This window comes from Oncorhynchus tshawytscha, linkage group LG25 (genome assembly GCF_018296145.1).
Source record: "Oncorhynchus tshawytscha isolate Ot180627B linkage group LG25, Otsh_v2.0, whole genome shotgun sequence".
Taxonomy (NCBI): domain Eukaryota; kingdom Metazoa; phylum Chordata; class Actinopteri; order Salmoniformes; family Salmonidae; genus Oncorhynchus; species Oncorhynchus tshawytscha.
In genome coordinates this window covers 35,938,520-35,958,258 of record NC_056453.1, presented here as the reverse complement: position 1 = coordinate 35,958,258, position 19,739 = coordinate 35,938,520, and the positions used below count along the sequence as shown (strand labels likewise).

At 45.9% G+C, this 19,739-nt stretch overlaps 1 protein-coding gene across 1 annotated transcript in view; it reads left to right on the top strand.

Moving 5' to 3' along the window:
- Nucleotides 1-19,739, top strand: part of LOC112229873 (dynein axonemal heavy chain 17) — an 87,704-nt gene that overhangs the window by 30,578 nt on the left and 37,387 nt on the right. Inside the window, exons 43-55 of the mRNA XM_024395987.2 lie at nucleotides 516-798; nucleotides 1,165-1,338; nucleotides 2,753-3,126; nucleotides 3,268-3,370; nucleotides 3,667-3,814; nucleotides 4,015-4,106; nucleotides 4,316-4,477; nucleotides 4,614-4,778; nucleotides 4,957-5,148; nucleotides 5,261-5,527; nucleotides 10,594-10,755; nucleotides 10,892-11,125; nucleotides 19,130-19,390. Of these exons, the coding sequence (XP_024251755.2) occupies nucleotides 516-798; nucleotides 1,165-1,338; nucleotides 2,753-3,126; nucleotides 3,268-3,370; nucleotides 3,667-3,814; nucleotides 4,015-4,106; nucleotides 4,316-4,477; nucleotides 4,614-4,778; nucleotides 4,957-5,148; nucleotides 5,261-5,527; nucleotides 10,594-10,755; nucleotides 10,892-11,125; nucleotides 19,130-19,390 (2,617 nt within the window). The remainder of the gene's footprint in view (nucleotides 1-515; nucleotides 799-1,164; nucleotides 1,339-2,752; nucleotides 3,127-3,267; nucleotides 3,371-3,666; nucleotides 3,815-4,014; nucleotides 4,107-4,315; nucleotides 4,478-4,613; nucleotides 4,779-4,956; nucleotides 5,149-5,260; nucleotides 5,528-10,593; nucleotides 10,756-10,891; nucleotides 11,126-19,129; nucleotides 19,391-19,739) is intronic.

Here is a 19,739-nt window from a genome sequence, read left to right as displayed (position 1 = left end):
TATGTTGAATTCAATTAGAATTTCAACAATCTTCAAGTTATAGAATTGGAATTCAAGTTTGAATTGGAATTGTAAAAATAATAATATTTGGAATTGATTTGAATTGGAATTCAATATTTGTACATTTTCCAGTTGATGGAATTAATGCATTTAGTATAAGAAATGGACTGCAATTTGTATTTCTATAGTTCCAGTATAGCTATGCTGACTGAACAGTGACATGATCAGCCTAAAAGCCTGAGGGAATTGAATTCTAATTGGAATTTGGGAAATTGTTGGGGATAATATTTAATTGGGAATTTAATTATTGGAATTTACCTAACATTGGAATTCAGAGGAATTTAATTATCTCTGAATTCAAAGTCTGACCTGGAATTTGAGTTGAATTAAATGGAATTTACAGGGAAAGAGAATTTAATTAGAATCCATTAATTTGTGGAATTAAACCCTAACCTGCAACACATATTTATTGACCTGAGTGACCATGTGTCCTGTCTGTTATTGTGTTCCTTCAGGGTGGTGACCAGCTGGATCGAGAAGCGAGAGGTCCAGTCGGAGAAAGCCAACCTGTTCATCCTGTTTGACAAGTACCTGCCTACCTGTCTGGAGAAGCTCAAGTTCGGCTTCAAGAAAATCACTCCTATCCCAGAGGTCACACTGGTCCAAACCCTGCTCCACTTCATGGAGTTTCTACTGGTGCCTGAGAACACCCCGCCCGACTCCAACAAAGAACTCTACGAGCTCTACTTTGTGTTCGCCTGCATCTGGGCCTTCGGAGGGGCCATGTTCCAGGACCAGGTAGCTACGTTCATCCTCAAGGGGTGCAGGGTTCTCCCCAAATACTGTAAGAGGAGTGCTGTGCCACCTTGTGGACTATGTAAAATAAAGTAAAAAGATTGCAGATAGTGGCAGTTACAGGTGTTTAAAAACGCTAAAATCTCTTGAGTCCAAAGGGGGTCACTGCATCCCTCTAGGGCCCTGGTCAAAAGTAGTGCACTATATAGGGAATAACATGAAATTTCAGAGGCAGTCAGGGTAATATTTTCACTGTGTGAAATGCAGACTCTCCATGAACAAGTGAAGGAAAGTGACAGTCAGATTCTGCTAAGTTCAGACTAACTTAACTTCTCTCTCTCTGTCTGTGTGTGTGTGTTTGGTCGGTAGCTGACAGACTACCGTGTGGAGTTCAGTAAGTGGTGGGTGAATGAGTTCAAGACCATCAAGTTCCCATCTGCAGGGACTGTGTTTGACTACTACATCGACAGAGACTCCAAGAAGTTCCAGCCCTGGACGGAGTTAGTCCCCAAGTTCCAGCTGGATCCAGACCTCCCACTGCAGGTCAGAGTCCTGTCTGTCTGCCTAGCAACTCACCCAATTAATGAATGACACAGTGGACTAACTCTTAGCTTCCAAGACTCTTAGGACATTGTAGTTTGTCTTTGTTAGGAGGTGCTCTTCAACAATGTTGTAGTAAGACGTTTCTCTCAAATAAATTGGGATTTTGGAGAGTTAATTGAGCTGACAGCCATTTTGCGTTGTTTCGCTTTGGCTTCAGTCATCAATCTAGCAAGAGGGCAATATTTTATTGATGTAGTAGTGTGTGTCCCCCACCCCTAGAAAGCTATGACCTTTGGCTTCAGTCATCAATCTAGCAAGAGGGCAATATGTTATTGATGTAGTAGTGTGTGTCCCCCACCCCTAGAAAGCTATGACCTTTGGCTTCAGTCATCAATCTAGCAAGTGGGCAATATGTTATTGATGTAGTAGTGTGTGTCCCCCACCCCTAGAAAGCTATGACCTTTGGCTTCAGTCATCAATCTAGCAAGAGGGCAATATGTTATTGATGTAGTAGTGTGTGTCCCCCACCCCTAGAAAGCTATGACCTTTGGCTTTCACCTGGAATAGTTTATTTATGTCTGACAAAAAAAACACTTTTCAACCCATATGATCTAATACACTATAAAAGTACAATAAAACATATACAAATGTGATGATATGTGACCAATTTCAGGAAACTAGGCGTATGTCGCAAGTCACGACTTCACAGGAGAGGGGTTATAATAAATAAAAAAATGTGAATGAAAAGGCCTTTTCATACTTTCATCAAAATTTGTTACATTTGTGAACGTCTAACATTTGGGCCATTTAAACAGCATGTGTACCGCCTACAGACAAGGGGAGAAGGGCTATGTAAAGGGCTTGATTCTGTTGTTCTGGGCAAATGCAATGTGTCTGCATCCGATGAAGAACAAATGTTTGACTTCCACACACAATTACTTCTTTACTTATTTTAGGTTTAAGAAAGTGTGTAGATCGCATTCTTTATCATAATGCTATGAAAGTTATGTATTTAGATCCGCCTGCCTGAGACAAATTCAACGATTGCTTTGCCATGTCTGTAGCATGAAGCAGCCGAGCTGGATAAATGTTTTTCTAAGGACTGCCCTTTTGATGTAATGTTGCAGTGAAGTGGAATAAATCGATGTAATGATGCAGTCAAACACCAGAGGGAGGCAAATACAAGTTTATTTGACAGAGGACATTTACATGCTCCTAGGAAAGTCTGGATTGCTGTCTTCTGACTTATAAAACAGTGAGAAATCGATCAAATAAGTCATGTAAACATCTACATGTTTTTTAAAGGAATTCTAGTGCCTGATTTCAGTGACAGTCAGCTTAAGAGGATTGTTAAGCACCAGATTCTGGAGAGTTATTCTGCTGACCTTTACTCTCTGTCTCCTGTTCCTCTCAGGCGTCTCTGGTTCACACGGCTGAGACCATCCGTATCCGCTACTTCATGGACAAACTGATGGAGAGGAAGTGTCCTGTGATGTTGGTGGGCAACGCGGGCAGTGGCAAGTCAGTCCTGATGGGAGACAAGCTCCGCAGCCTCAGCACTGATTACTATGTGGTCCAGTCTGTCCCCTTCAACTTCTACACAACCTCGGCCATGCTGCAGGCCATACTGGAGAAACCCCTGGAGAAGAAGGCAGGCCGGAACTACGGCCCCCCCGGCAGCAAGAGTCTCATCTACTTCATAGACGACATGAACATGCCTGAGGTCGACAAGTACTTCACTGTGGCTCCGCACACACTCATCCGCCAGCACATGGACCACGGACACTGGTACGATCACAGCCATTGACTAGTCAACCACTATACAACCACAACATAACTACAATCACTGTTTTGATCCCTCTATCTCTCTCTCCCTCTCTCCTCCTCTCTCCCTCCCTTTCATCCCCCTCTCCCTGCCTCCCGTCCCAGGTATGACAGAGCCAAGCTGACTCTGAAGGACATCCATAACTGCCAGTACGTGGCCTGTATGAACCCTACAGCTGGCAGCTTCACCATCGACCCCCGACTGCAGGTACTCACCAGACTAACGCTACACACAAGGCTGGAGAATAAGCATAGTAGAAGAAACCTCTCTAGTCGTTCTGTTTTAGACTGCTCTTGACCCTCTGCATCCCATAGTTGCCTTATATATGGTAATATACTGTAAACCTGGTCTCTCTCTCTCTCTCTCTCTCTCTCTCTCTCTCTCTCTCTCTCTCTCTCTCTCTCTCTCTCTACTCTCTCTCTCTCTCTCTCTCTCTCTCTCTCTCTCTCTCTCTCTCTCTCTCTCTCTCTCTCTCTCTCTCTCTCTCTCTCTCTCTCTCTCAGAGGCACTTCTGTGTCTTTGCGGTGAGTTTCCCAGGCCAGGACGCACTCCAAAGCATCTACAACTCCATCTTCTCCCAACATCTGGACATGAATGGCTTTCTCCCCGCCGTCAAGAAGTTTTGCTCTACGCTGGTCACCTCCGCAATCAGTAAGAACACTACCAAGAAACACTGAGATAATCATCATGTCAAACTGAAAATGTAATGACTTAATTCAACATCTCATCCATCTAATTTGATGACATTGAACTAGAGTCAGAGATGGGGGAAAACAATGCATTAGATAGGCCTACAGTATTTTCCCTGTTTCCATGTTCTTACCTGTCTGTGTGTATATTTTCTTCTCCAGTGTTCCACCAGAGGATCTCCACCTCCTTCCTTCCCACGGCAGTCAAGTTCCACTACGTCTTTAACCTCAGAGACCTCTCCAACATCTTCCAGGTAAACCCTTCTCCCTTACATCTATATGATGGGCATCTTGATCATACATCATAAAGTTGGTTTGAGACACTTTGTTATGGATTACTGAGGAGAGGAAGGAGATATCTTGCCGTCTGTGTGTGTAAATGTGGTGAGAGTTCACCATCATGTTAGTGCCTGTGTGTGAGATGTTCAATTGGTCCCTCTGTGTCTCTCCTGTCCGCTGCCAGGGTCTTCTGTTCTCCATGCCAGAGTGTGTGAGGGCCCCTGCTGAGCTGGTGAGACTGTGGCTTCATGAGTGTGACCGTGTGTACGGAGACAAGCTGGTGGAGGAGAAGGACATGGTGCTGTTTGCCAAGATTGAGGGAGAGATCTGCAAGAAGTGCTTCGAGGTAAGACTTAACACACACAAACACACATATTGTCTGATATTGAGAAAAAATCTAAACTAATGTTGAATAAAGTTATTCAATATTAACAGTAGATTTCTCATTGTCCATATTGGTGTGTATTTTCCTCTGTCTGCAGGAAATGGATGCAGGTTTCCTCTTTGAGAAGCCCAACATCTTTTGCCACTTTGCCCAAGGCATCGGCGAGCCCAAATACTTCCCTATTCCAGACTGGGTGGTTCTGAACAAGCTGCTACTGGAGGGCCTGGACAGCTACAACGAAATCAACGCTGTCATGAACCTGGTGAGTCCACTATGACACACTACAAAAGCAAATACCTTGTGTTGGCATTGCGTCATCACTGGATAGTACCCAGAGTAGTTAAAAACCTGATTGAGATGAAGAGAGAGTCTAGTCCTAGACCTTCCTGTTGTGACCCTGTTTGTTTATGTGCGTGCGTGCATATGTGTTTGTTCTTCAGGTGCTGTTTGAGGATGCAATGTCCCATATCTGCCGTATCAACCGTATCCTGGAGTCTCCTCGTGGTAACGCCCTGCTGGTCGGGGTGGGTGGCAGCGGCAAGCAGTCTCTGTCTCGCCTCGCTGCCAGCATCGCCAACCTGGAGGTGTTCCAGATCACCCTGAGGAAAGGCTATGGCATCCCCGACCTCAAGGTGTGATGCTATGCTCTGGCCACCTGTTAACCTCTGTTAAGATGCTGACACACATCTCCCTTGCCCTCCTCTCTCCTCCTCTCCCCACCCTTCTCCCTTGCCCTCCTGGTAGTTGGACGTGGCTGCCCAGTACATGAAGGCTGGGGTGAAGAACATAGGGACGGTGTTCCTGATGACCGACAGCCAGGTGGCCGAGGAGGAGTTCCTGGTGCTGATCAATGATCTGCTGGCATCGGGGGAGATCCCTGGTCTGTTCCAAGACGATGAGGTGGAGAACATCATTGTTGCCATGAGGAACGAGGTCAAGGCTGTGGGCCTGCCAGACTCACGCGAAAACTGCTGGAAGTTCTTCATCGACAGAGTCCGCAAACAGCTCAAGGTGATACTCAGTGTGGCCAGTCTGGCTTGTCATTGGGGGCTGTTGAGGGTTTTGTTCTGTATGTTCAGCAGCATTACAGAGGGGTCACCCAGCTAGCACATAACGTTCTGAAAACCATATGTTTCTTAGAGCTTGGTTAAAGCGTGGTTGTCAATCAATTAAATGTATTTATAAAGCCATTTTTACATCAGCAGATGTCACAAAGTGTTTATACAGAAACCCAGCCTCAAACTCCAAAGAGAAGGAATGCAGATGTAGAAGCACAGTGGCTAGGAAAAACTCCATAGAAAGGCAGGAATCTAGGAAGAAACCTAGAGAAGAACCAGGCCCTGAGGGGTAGCCAGTCCTCTTCTGGCTGTGCCCAGTGGAGATTATAAGAGTACATGGCCATTAAGGCCAGATCATTCTTTAAGATGTTCAAACGTTAATAGATGACCAGCAGTGTCAAATAATAATCACAGTGGTTATAGAGGGTGCAACAGGTCAGCACCTCAGAAGTAAATGTCAGTTGGCTTTTCAATGCCAAGCATTCAGAGTAGTAGTGTGTTTGGTGAACAGGTCAGGATTCCATAGCCGCAGGCCGAACAGCAGAAACTGGAGCAGCAGCACAATATACTGGGTACGGGGACAGCCAGGAGTCATCAGGCCAGGTAGTCCTGAGGCATAGTCCTAGGGCTCAGGTCCTCTGGGAGGGGAGAGTTAGAGGGAGCATACTTAAGATCACACAGGACACCAGATAAGACAGGAGAATTACACCAGATAGGACAGACTGACCCTAGCCCCCCGGCACATAGACTATTGCAGCATAAATAGTGGCGACTTACTACCCTGAGACAAGACGGAGTATAGCCCACGAAAATCTCCCCCACCACACGAGCCAGAGGGGGCGCAAAACCAGACTGGAAGATCAGTGACTCAACCCACTGAAGTTAAGTATATCGAGAGAAAAAAAAGGCTTGCATGATGTGATGCACCCCTCCTAGGGACGGAATAGGAGAGCACCAGCAAGCCAGTGACTCAGCTCCTGTAATAGGGTCAGGGGCAGAGAATCCCAGTGGAGAGAGGGGAGCCGGCCAGGGAGAGACAGCAAGGGTGGTTTGTCACTCCAGTGCCTTGTCATTCACCTTCGCACCCCTGGGCCAGACTACACGCAATCATAGGACCTACTGAAGAAATTAGTCTTCAGTAAAGACTTGCAAACGTAATAAGTTGGTGGTCCGATGGTCCAGGATAATGAGGATTTTTTAAAAGATCCACAATATCGGTTCCACGGGACAAAACTAGATCCAGGGTATGATTGTGGCAATGCGTAGGTCTGGAGACATGTTGGACAAAACCCACTGAGTCGATGATGGCTCCGATAGCCTTTTGGAATGGGTCTGTGGACTTCTCATTGTGAATATTGAAGTCACCAAACTTTTTTATATTACATGCCATGACTACAAGGTGCGATAGGAATTCAGGGAACTCGGCGGGGAACACTGTATACGGTCCAGGAGGCCTTTAAACAGTAGCTATAAAAAGTGATTGAGTCGGCTGCATAGATTTCATGACTAGAAGCTCAAAATTCGAAAACAGTATTTTTTTTCCTTGTAAATTGAAATTTGCTGTCATAAATGTTAGCAACACCTCCACCTTTGCGGGATGAGAGAGGGATATGGTCATTAGTGTAACCAGCAGGAGAGGCCTCATTTAACGCAGTAAATTCATCAGGCTTGAGCCATGTTTCAGTCAGGCCAATCACATCAGGTTTATGGTCAGTGAAGGATCTAACATGAAGTATTCCTATTTTAAGATATGAGGTATTATCACAACCTCTTTCAGTAATGGCTAACAGCCTGCTGCCTGCACCCTATCTCATTGTGGAGCTAGAGGAGTTAGAGCCTTGTCTATGTTGATAAATAAGATGAGAACACCCCTCCAGCTAGGATGGATTCTGTCACTCTTTAGCAGGCCAGGCTTGGTCCTGTTTTTTGGTGAGTCTCAGAATGTGTTCCAGTTATCCACAAATTCAAAAAACTGTTTTCAACCAGCGATTTGTGTGAGTCGGGCTGTAAAACTCATCACTCCCCCTAACTGGGAGGGGGCCAGAGACAATTACTAGATATCAACACATCTTTCTAGCGAAGTTACACGCTCAAGTTATTTTGCACTTGGTGACCTATGAATGTTTAATCCTAACATTGTTGCTGCTGACGTGGATAACAATATCCCTATAACATTTACACCAGTGTTCCCCAACTGGCGACCTGCGGGCCAAATTTGTTATCTGAGCTAAAACCCAAACTTTTTTTTGTGTGTGGAATTGTCATTGTTGGACATAAATGACTGTAAAAAAAAACACCAGGAAATCAGCTCCAATTGATTTTAATTTAAGAAATCGGTTTCCAAGTATCAATAATCAATATCAATGTAATACTATAAAAAAAATTAAAAAACATGAGAAATAAGAAATACACTATATATACAAAAGTATGCGGACAACCCTTCAAATTAGTGGATTATTTTCTGTTTAGTGTGTTTTGCACCTGACGGAGCTGTTTCGGTTGTGCTTCTTTGTTTCTTTGTTTGATAGTGTTCAGTTTAAATAAATAACATGAACAAGTACCACGCTGCGCTTTGGTCCTCACCTACTTCTACCGATGACCGTTACACTTGTCTGCTAAATGAACTAGTGTAGCCCACAGCCATTTGGCATAGCCAGATGAGGACCTAATATAAGGACAACTCAGAGTATGCTATTCTGTTCTTCTGAAATAGACTACATTTTCTTAATTTCATGCTTTAGACCTGTTGTAACGGCTTTCTTCCTGGGAAGGAGAGGCGGACTAAAACACAGCGTTGTTAGAGTTCATGTTATTTTAATAAGGTAACTCAACATGAACAGAATACAAAACAATAAACGTGAAAACCGAAACAGTCCTATCTGGTGCAGAAAACACAAAGACAGGAAACAATCACCCACAAACCCCAACACAAAACAAGCTACCTAAATATGGTTCCCAATCAGAGACAAATGACTAACACCTGCCTCTGATTGAGAACTATATCAGACCAAACACAGAAAGACAAACTAGACACACAACATAGAATGCCCACCCAGCTCACGTCCTGACCAACACTAAAACAAGGAAAACACACAAGAACTATGGTCAGAACGTGACACCTGTCTAAAATAAATAATCGATTTATTGTGAAGGTGAAGGCTATATTACATGGGTTTATTAGACTTTTTAAAATGTAGTTGTTCCAAAGGTCAGCATCAGTGGATGTGTGGAAGCAAAGAGATTATATATTAGTTTGTTAATTAACGGTGAATTACAGTGAGACCGACAGTTATTTGCTTGACAATCACCGGCTGACGAAATTGTGTGACCGCCACAGCCCTAGTGGTGCGGTCTACCCAACGCATCACCAGGGGCACACTGCCTGCCCTCCAAGACACCTACTGTACAGCACCCGTCACAGGAAGGCCAAAAAAGTCATCAAGGACATCAACCACCTGAGCCACTGCCTGTTCACCCCGCTACCATCTAGAAGGCAAGGTCAATACAGGTGCATCAAAGCTGGGACCAAGACTGAAAAACAGCTTCTATCTCAAGCCCATCAGACTGTTAAATAGCCATCACTAGCCAGCCTCCACCCAGTACCCTGCCCTGAACTTAAGTCACTGTCACTAGCCGGCTACCACCCGGTTACTCAACGCTGCACGTTAGAGGCTGCTGCTCTATGTACATAGTGTAATGAAACAGCAGGGAGCAGGTCTCGAACCCTCGACCTTCGAGCCCGAGGTCCGGCGCGCTATCGACTGTGCCGCAAAAGCATGCTCAAGCGGCAGAGTCGATTTCCGCGCTTATACACCCAGGGTCGTTACACTACTCCCTCCTTTCAAAGAGCGCGTCCTCGCGCTAGCTTGCGACTCTACGTCTTACAGGAACGCGCTCACCGGCCAAGCACACGCACTGTCGTGGATGGGAGGTTCGATCACTTCTGACACCAATGTAATGAAACAGCAGGGAGCAGGTCTCGAACCCTCGACCTTCGAGCCCGAGGTCCGGCGCGCTATTGACTGTGCTGCAAAAGCATGCTCGAACGGCAGAATGAATTTCCGCGCTTATAAACCCAGGATTGTTACAATAGACATGGAATCACCGGTCACTTTAAATGGAACACTAGTTACTTTAATAATGTTTACATACTGTTTTACTAATTTTATATGTATATACTGTATTCTACTGTATTTTAGTCAATGCCACTCAGGCATTGCTCATCCTATTATTTATATATTTCTTAATTCCATTACTTTACTTTTAGATTTGTGTGTATTGTTGTGAATTGTTAGATACTACTGCACTGTTGGAGCTAGAAGCACAAGTATTTAGCTACACTCACAATAACATCTGCTAAATATGTGGATGTGACTAATAAAATTAGATTTCACTAGATCCATGGATAGATAACAGAAGACCACAGGATTTTGGATTATCACTGATGCCGTGTCACAATAAATTAAATGCATGATTAATGCATGAGAAAATACATTTCCATGTGTCCTATCTGTGTTTGGAGTTCAAAACAGTTTCCCCAAAATAGTTAGGGATAGTGATGAGGTATTAAAAGTATTATTGAAACGTTAAGTGAAAGGTTTAAGGAAGTTAGTTAAAAACCTCCAAATAACCTTTAGATTCCATTCTTAGAGTGTTAAAAAAAACTTTAAATAATAACCATAAAACATTTTGAGAATGTTCGCATAATGTTATTTAATTACCTTCAAATCATTTCCGTTCTCAGAGCGTTAATAAAACCTCCCAGGCAAACTTTCAGGGAACCAGAGTAAAACATTCTCAGAACCTCCCTGCAACCTAAAAATTAACATTCCCAGATCAGGCTACATTTTCACTTCTGTTTTCAGAGCATTTAAAAAGTGTTTAGTTTTACCGGTCAGGAAGCGTATGGCTTCGTTGCCACAACCAATGTGAAACCAAAAACATACATTCCCACAACTTCCAAGGAACCAAATATGCTAGGTGGGTAAAGTGTGTGTGCGCTTGTGTGTTGTCCTGTAGGTGATCCTGTGTTTCTCTCCGGTGGGATCCACTCTGAGGGTGCGAGCCAGGAAGTTCCCTGCGGTGGTCAACTGCACCTCCATTGACTGGTTCCATGAGTGGCCAGAGGAGGCGCTGGTGTCTGTCAGTGCTCGCTTCCTCTCCGAGACAGAGGGCATCATGGTGAGGAAGACACGTTATACACCCCTCAACCCCCTTCCAAAACAATCCCTAGCCCATTCCCTGAGTTGCCTCATGTAGACCCCTCATCTAGCTTTTACTGTATTCCTGTGTGTACGATTTTCTCTCTCCCCCCCAGCCCGAGGTGAAGGACTCTCTGAGCCAGTTCATGGCCTTTGTCCATAAGACAGTGAATGAGATGTCCAAGTCCTACCTGCTGTCAGACCGTCGCTACAACTACACCACGCCGAAGACCTTCCTGGAGCAGATCAAACTCTACCAGAACCTCCTGGCCGTCAAGAGGAGCGAGCTGCTGTCCAAGATGGAGCGCCTGGAGAACGGATTAACCAAACTGGAGAACACCTCCGCTCAGGTCAGATATACAGTATACCACCACACACACGGTCTGGGAGTTAGTTATCCACCTGCACTAAATGTAACACTAACAGGCTATTACATTTTATACTGTATCAATATCATATCTTCATTTTAAGATTTCTATATAATTTGTGCCCTTTCAAATTATTTGTGCTACTCATTCAAATTAGTGGATTCAGCTATTTCAGCTACACTCGTTGCTGACAGGTGTACTGTATAAAATCGAGCACATGGCCATGCAATCTCCATAGCAAAACATTGGCAGTAGAATGGCCTTAATGAAGTGCTTAGTGACTTTCAACGTGGCACCGTCATCGGATGCCACCTTTCCAACAAGTCAGTTCGTCAAATTTGTGTCCTGCTAGAGCTGCCCCTGTCAACTGTAAGTGCTGTTATTGTGAAGTGGAAATGTCTAGGAGCAACAACAGCTCAGCCGCAAAGTGGTAGGCCACACAAGTTCACAGAACGGGACCGCCGAATGCTGAATTGCGTAGCGTGACAACATCGTCTGTCCTCGGTTGCAATACAACACTCACTACTGAATTCCAAACTGCATCTGGAAGCAACATCAGCACAATAAACTGTTTGTCGGGAACTTCATGAAATGGGTTTCCATGGCTGAGCAGCCGCACACAAGCCTAAGATCACCATGCGCAATACCAAGCGTCAGCTGGAGTCATGTAAAACCCACTGCTTTGGACTCTGGAGCAGTGGAAACATGTTCTCTGTAGTGATGAATCACACTTCACTATCTGGCAGTCCAACGGATGAATCTGGGTTTGGCGGATGCCAGGAAAACGCTACCTGCCCCGATGCATAATACCAACTGTAAAGTTTGGTGGAGGAGGAATAATGGTCTGGGGCTGTTTTTCATGGTCCGGGCTAGGCCCCTTAGTTCCAGTGGAAGGGAAATCTTAACAGCATACAATGACATTCTAGATGATTCTGTGCTTCCAACTTTGAGGCAACTGTTTGCGAGGTCCATACAGAAATGGTTTGTCGAGATTGGTGTGGAATAACTTGATTGGCCTGCCCAACATCAGTGCCCGGCCTCACTAATACACTTAGAGTGACAGGGGGTGGAACTAGGTATGGTGTTGAAAGCGGCATGCAGAGAGAGAGCGGAGAGGAAGGACTCAAGTAGCGGAGTAAACTATACAAATGGACGTTACACACGGCGTATCACATTTAACAAACCAAACATTCAATTACCATTACTGTGAAACAAACAAGAAATAGGACAGAAAAACAGAAAACTTGAGCGTGCATAACTATTCACCCCCCCCTAAAGTCAATACTTTGTAGAGCCACGTTTTGCAGTAATTACAGCTGCAAGTCCCTTGGGTTATGTCTCTATAAACTTAGCACATCTAGCCAGGGTCATTGTCCTGCTGGAAGGTGAACCAGTCTCTAATCTCTGGAAGTCTGAAACAGGTTTCCCTCAAGAATTTCCCTGTATTTAAAGTCGGGGTGATGAGAAGTGTTGGGTTTCCGCCACACATAGCGTTATCCTTGATGGCCAAAAAGCTCAATTTTAGTCTCATCTGACCAGAGTACTTTCTTCCATATGTTTGGGGAGTCTCCCACCTTTTGATGAACACCAAACATGTTTGCTTATTTATTTCTGGACACTCTTCTGTAAAGCCCAGCTCTGTGGAGTGTATGGCTTAAAGTGGTCCTATGGATAGATACTCCAATTTCCACTGTGGAGCTTTGCAGCTCCTTCGGGGTTACCTTTTGTCTTTTTGTTGCCTCTCTGATTAATTCCATTGAATAATGAATTTAATGGTGCTCCGTGGGATGTTCAAAGTTTCGGATATTTTTTATAACCCAACCCTGATCTGTACTTCTGATCTGTACCTCTCCACAACCGTTTGGAGAGCTCCTTGGTCTTCATAGTGCCGCTTGCTTGGTAGTGCCCCTTGCTTAGTTGTGTTGCAGACTCTGGGGCCTTTCAGAACAGGTGTATATATACTGAGATCAGGTGACAGATCATGTGACACTTAGATTGCACACAGGTGGACTTTATTTAACTAATTATGTGACTTCTGAAGGTAATTGGTTGTACCAGATCTTATTTAGGGGCTTCATAGCAAAGGGGGTGAATACATATGCACAACTTTTCCGTTTTTTTTAAATATTTTTTTGAAACAAGTTCTTTTTTTCATTTCACTTCATCAATTTGGACTATTTTCTGTATGTCCATTACATGAAATCCAAATAAAAATCCATTTAAATTATAGGTTATACTGCAACAAAATAGGAAAAATGCCAAGGGGGTGAATATTTTTGCAAGGCACTGTACTTGGCTTGCTGACTAGCTGGGGTTGTGGGGTTAAGCAACGTTAACTAAAGCAAAAATAGCCAGTTGCCTAACTGCAAACATGTTTGTTAAAACCAGATGAAGTGTGCATAAGTATTAACTAAAGAATGTAAAGAACACATGTATGGCACAACAACTATTAGCTTTCTTACAATGTGAGAAAGTTTTCCACCAGCAGTTGTCTGTTGCCTTCTACTTTGTTCCATCACCATTGTTTGCTATAAGGTGAGGGTGGTTGACTCGTGAAGAAACAAATAAATGTATGGATGAAACATGAATACATTGTGGCCATAAGGATTATCTTGCAAGTTTTGACAACATTTTTGTTTGATTAGAGTTAGCAAGCTAGTCCCATGTGTAACGATTGTCTTCCTCTTCTGATGAGGAATAAGAAGGATCGGACCAATACGCAGCGTGGTAAGTGTCCATGTTAAATGTATTCAATAACTGAACACTGAAACACAAATGAAACAGTCCTGTCTGGTAGAGACACAGAGACAGAAAACAACTACCACAAACACATGTGGGAACAGGCTACCTAAGTATGGTTCTCAATCAGAGACAACGATTGCCAGCTGCTTCTGATTGGGAACCATACCAGGCGAAACACATAAATACAAAACCTAGACTACAAAACATAGAATGCACACCCCAACTCACGCCCTGACCAAACTAAAACAGAGACATAAAAAGGAACTAAGGTCAAGACATGACAGTACCCCCCCCAAAGGTGCGGACTCCGGACACAAAACCTAAACCCATAGGGGAGGGTCTGGGTGGGCATCTGTCCGCGGTGGCGGCTCTGGCGCGGGACGTGGACCCCACTCCACTTTAGTCTGGGCCCACTTAGGTGGCGCCTTTGGAGCGGCGACCCTCGCCGCCGACCCCGGACTGGGGACCCTTTCAGCGGGCCCCGAATAGATGGGAGACTCTGGCAGCGCCGGAGTGAAGGGCGACTCTGGCAGCGCCGGTGTGAAGGGCGCACCCAGCCTGGTGCGTGGAGGAGGCACCGGATCGACCTGACCGTGGAGGCTCACTGGAGGTCTCGAGCACCGAGCCTGCACAACCTGTCCTGGCTGGATACTCCCTGTAGCCCGGCAAGTGCGGCGGAGTGGAACAAACCGCACTGGACTGTGCTGGCGAACCGGGGACACCGTGCATAGGGCTGGTGCCATATAACCCGGGCCGAGGAGACGCACTGGAGACCAGATGCGCGGAGCCGGCTTCGTTATTCCTGGCTCGATGCCCACTCTAGCCCGGCCGATACGAGGAGCTGCGATGTAGCGCACAGGGCTATGCCTGGGCACTGGGGACACCGTGCGCCTCACGGCATAACACGGTGCCTGCCCGGTCAACCTCTCGCCACGGTAAGCACGGGGAGTTGGCTCAGGTCTCCTACCTGACTTAGCCACACTCCCCGTGTGCTCCCCCCAATACATTTTTGGGGCTGCCTCTCGTTCCTGTTGCACTGCCGTGCTAACTCCTCATATCGCCGCCGCTCGGCTTTAGCTGCCTCCAGCTCTTCCCTGGGGCGGCGATATTCCCCAGCCTGTGCCCAGGGTCCCTTACTGTCCAAAATCTCCTCCTAAGTCCAGGAGTCCAGAACCCTCTGCTCCAGGTTACCAAGCTGCTTGTTTCTTTTTTGGTGAGTAGTTCTGTAACGGTTGTCGTTGGTGGAAGAAGGAGAGGACCAAGGTGCAGCGTGGTACGTGTTCATGATCTTTTAATTACACTGAACACTTACTTCCGGCGCCGACAGAGATGGCCGCCTCGCTTCGCGTTCCTAGGAAACTATGCAGTTTTTTGTTTTTTTACGTGTTATTTCTTACACTAGTACCCCAGGTCATCTTAGGTTTCATTACATACAGCCGAGAGGAACTACTGAATATAAGATCAGCGTCAACTCACCATCAGTACGACCAAGAATATGTTTTTCGCGATGCGGATCCTGTGTTCTGCCTTACAACCAGTGTAACGGAGTGGATTACATGCAGCGACCCGGAAAACGACTCAGAAAAAGAGGGAAACGAAGCTGTCTTCTGGTCAGACTCCGGAGACGGGCACACCGTGCACCACTCCCTAGCATTCTTCTCGCCAATGTCCAGTCTCTTGACAGCAAGGTTGATGAAATCCGAGCAAGGGTAGCATTCCAGAGGGACATCAGAGACTGCAACGTTCTCTGCTTCACGGAAACATGGCTAACTGGAGAGACGCAATCCGAAGCGGTGCAGCCAGCGGGTTTCTCCACGCATCGCGCCGACAGAAACAAACATTTTTCTGGTAAGAAGAGGGGCGGGGGCGTATGCCTTATGACTAACGTGACATGGTGTGATGACAGAAACATATAGGAACTCAAATCCTTCTGTTCACCTGATTTAGAATTCCTCACAATCAAATGTAGACCGCATTATCTACCAAGAGAATTCTCTTCGATTATAATCACAGCCGTATATATCCCCCCCCAAGCAGACACATCGATGGCTCTGAACGAACTTTATTTAACTCTCTGCAAACTGGAAACGATTTATCCGGAGGCTGCATTCATTGTAGCTGGGGATTTTAACAAGGCTAATCTGAAAACAAGACTCCCTAAATTTTATCAGCATATCGATTGCGCAACCAGGGGTGGAAAGACCCTGGATCATTGTTACTCTAACTTCCGCGACGCATATAAGGCCCTGCCCCGCCCCCCTTTCGGAAAAGCTGACCACGACTCCATTTTGTTGATCCCTGCCTACAGACAGAAACTAAAACAAGAAGCTCCCACGCTGAGGTCTGTCCAACGCTGGTCCGACCAAGCTGACTCCACACTCCAAGACTGCTTCCATCACGTGGACTGGGAGATGTTTCGTTTTGCGTCAGACAACAACATTGACGAATACGCTGATTCGGTGTGCGAGTTCATTAGAACGTGCGTTGAAGATGTCGTTCCCATAGCAACGATTAAAACATTCCCTAACCAGAAACCTTGGATTGATGGCAGCATTCGTGTGAAACTGAAGGCGCGAACCACTGCTTTTAATCAGGGCAAGGTGTCTGGTAACATGACTGAATACAAACAGTGCAGCTATTCCCTCCGCAAGGCTATCAAACAAGCTAAACGCCAGTACAGAGACAAAGTAGAATCTCAATTCAACGGCTCAGACACAAGAGGCATGTGGCAGGGTCTACAGTCAATCACGGACTACAGGAAGAAACCCAGCCCAGTCACGGACCAGGATGTCTTGCTCCCAGGCAGACTAAATAACTTTTTGCCCGCTTTGAGGACAATACAGTGCCACTGACACGGCCTGCAACGAAAACATGCGGTCTCTCCTTCACTGCAGCCGAAGTGAGTAAGACATTTAAACGTGTTAACCCTCGCAAGGCTGCAGGCCCAGACGGCATCCCCAGCCGCGCCCTCAGAGCATGCGCAGACCAGCTGGCCGGTGTGTTTACGGACATATTCAATCAATCCCTATACCAGTCTGCTGTTCCCACATGCTTCAAGAGGGCCACCATTGTTCCTGTTCCCAAGAAAGCTAAGGTAACTGAGCTAAACGACTACCGCCCGTAGCACTCACATCCGTCATCATGAAGTGCTTTGAGAGACTAGTCAAGGACCATATCACCTCCACCCTACCTGACACCCTAGACCCACTCCAATTTGCTTACCGCCCAAATAGGTCCACAGACGATGCAATCTCAACCACACTGCACACTGCCCTAACCCATCTGGACAAGAGGAATACCTATGTGAGAATGCTGTTCATCGACTACAGCTCGGCATTCAACACCATAGTACCCTCCAAGCTCGTCATCAAGCTCGAGACCCTGGGTCTCGACCCCGCCCTGTGCAACTGGGTACTGGACTTCCTGACGGGCCGCCCTGAGGCGCAACTTCCTGACGGGCCACCCCCAGGTGGTGAGGGTAGGCAACAACATCTCCTTCCCGCTGATCCTCAACACTGGGGCCCCACAAGGGTGCGTTCTGAGCCCTCTCCTGTACTCCCTGTTCACCCACGACTGCGTGGCCACGCACGCCTCCAACTCAATCATCAAGTTTGCGGACGACACAACAGTGGTAGGCTTGATTACCAACAACGACGAGATGGCCTACAGGGAGGAGGTGAGGGCCCTCGGAGTGTGGTGTCAGGAAAATAACCTCACACTCAACGTCAACAAAACTAAGGAGATGATTGTGGACTTCAGGAAACAGCAGAGGGAACACCCCCATCCACATCGATGGAACAGTAGTGGAGAGGGTAGCAAGTTTTAAGTTCCTCGGCATACACATCACAGACAAACTGAATTGGTCCACTCACACAGACAGCATCGTGAGGAAGGCGCAGCAGCGCCTCTTCAACCTCAGGAGGCTGAAGAAATTCGGCTTGTCACCAAAAGCACTCACAAACTTCTACAGATGCACAATCGAGAGCATCCTGGCGGGCTGTATCACCGCCTGGTATGGCAACTGCACCGCCCTCAACCGTAAGGCTCTCCAGAGGGTAGTGAGGTCTGCACAACGCATCACCGGGGGCAAACTACCTGCCCTCCAGGACACCTACACCACCCGATGCTACAGGAAGACCATAAAGATCATCAAGGACATCAACCACCCGAGCCACTGCCTGTTCACCCCGCTGTCATCCAGAAGGCGAGGTCAGTACAGGTGCATCAAAGCTGGGACCGAGAGACTGAAAAACAGCTTCTATCTCAAGGCCATCAGACTGTTAAACAGCCACCACTAACATTGAGTGGCTACTGCCAACACACTGTCAATGACACTGACTCTACTCCAGCCACTTTAATAATGGGAATTGATGGGAAATGATGTAAATATATCACTAGCCACTTTAAACAATGCTACCTTATATAATGTTACTTACCCTACATTATTCATCTCATATGCATACGTAGATACTGTACTCTATATCATCGACTGCATCCTTATGTAATACATGTATCACTAGCCACTTTAACTATGCCACTTGGTTTACATACTCATCTCATATGTATATACTGTACTCGATATCATCTACTGTATCTTGCCTATGCTGCTCTGTACCATCACTCATTCATATATCCTTATGTACATATTCTTTATCCCCTTACACTGTGTATAAGACAGTAGTTTTTTTTTTTTTGGAATTGTTAGTTAGATTACTTGTTCGTTATTACTGCATTGTCGGAACTAGAAGCACAAGCATTTCGCTACACTCGCATTAACATCTGCTAACCATGTGTATGTGACAAATAAAATTTGATTTGATGATTTGATTTAGAACAAAACAGAACAAACAAAACAGTCCTGTCTGGAACAGAGACAGAAAACAACTACCCACCAAAGCAGCGTGGTAACCTGGAGCAGATTGGGAACCATACCAGGCCAAACACATAGAAATACAAAACATAGAATGCCCACCCCAACTCACGCCCTGACCAAACTAAAACAGAGACATAAAAAAGAAACTAAGGTCAGGACGTGACACCATGGGTGAACCCATGCTATGTCTTTGCTCTGCTAGCCATACGCCGAGTGCGGCAGGAAATGCTGGTGCGTTTATTTATTTTTACAAAAGAGTGTAGAAAGCGGGTAAAATAAGTTTTAAACGATATCATGCCTACGTCATATCGATATCATTGAATTATCGATATTGGTGCCCATGTTTCTGATGTGTGTGTCCCCTCCACCAGGTGGATGATCTGAAGGCCAAGCTGGCCGTGCAGGAGGTGGAGCTCAAGCAGAAGAATGAGGATGCTGACAAGCTCATCGAGGTGGTCGGTGTAGAAACAGAGAAAGTGTCCAAGGAGAAGGTCATAGCCAACGATGAGGAGCTCAAAGTGCAAGTAATCGCCAAGAATGTGGGAGAGAAACAGAGGTCTTGTGAAGAGGACTTGGCCAAAGCAGAACCTGCACTGTTGGCTGCCCAGGAGGCTCTCAACACTCTCAACAAGGTCTGGATGTGTGTGTGTGGGGGGGTTGGTTTCTAAAATCCCCAAATGTCCCCACAAGGATAAAACAAGGAAAATTCTCCCGTAGGGGCCATTTCCCACGTCCCCATGAGGACAAAGGCTATTTTAAGTTTAGGGGTTTGGGTTAGAATTAGAGTTGGGGTAAAGAGTTAGTGGTTATAGTTAAGTTTAGGGAATTTGAATGGAAATTCATTTTAGGGCCCCACGGTGATAGAACATAACGTATGTGTGTGTGTAAGTATGTATAGAGCTTTCAACACATTCTAGGATAGTTAACAAGATTAGTAGGAATCGAGCATTGAAACTACTGCAGTGAGCCGAAAATGCTGAA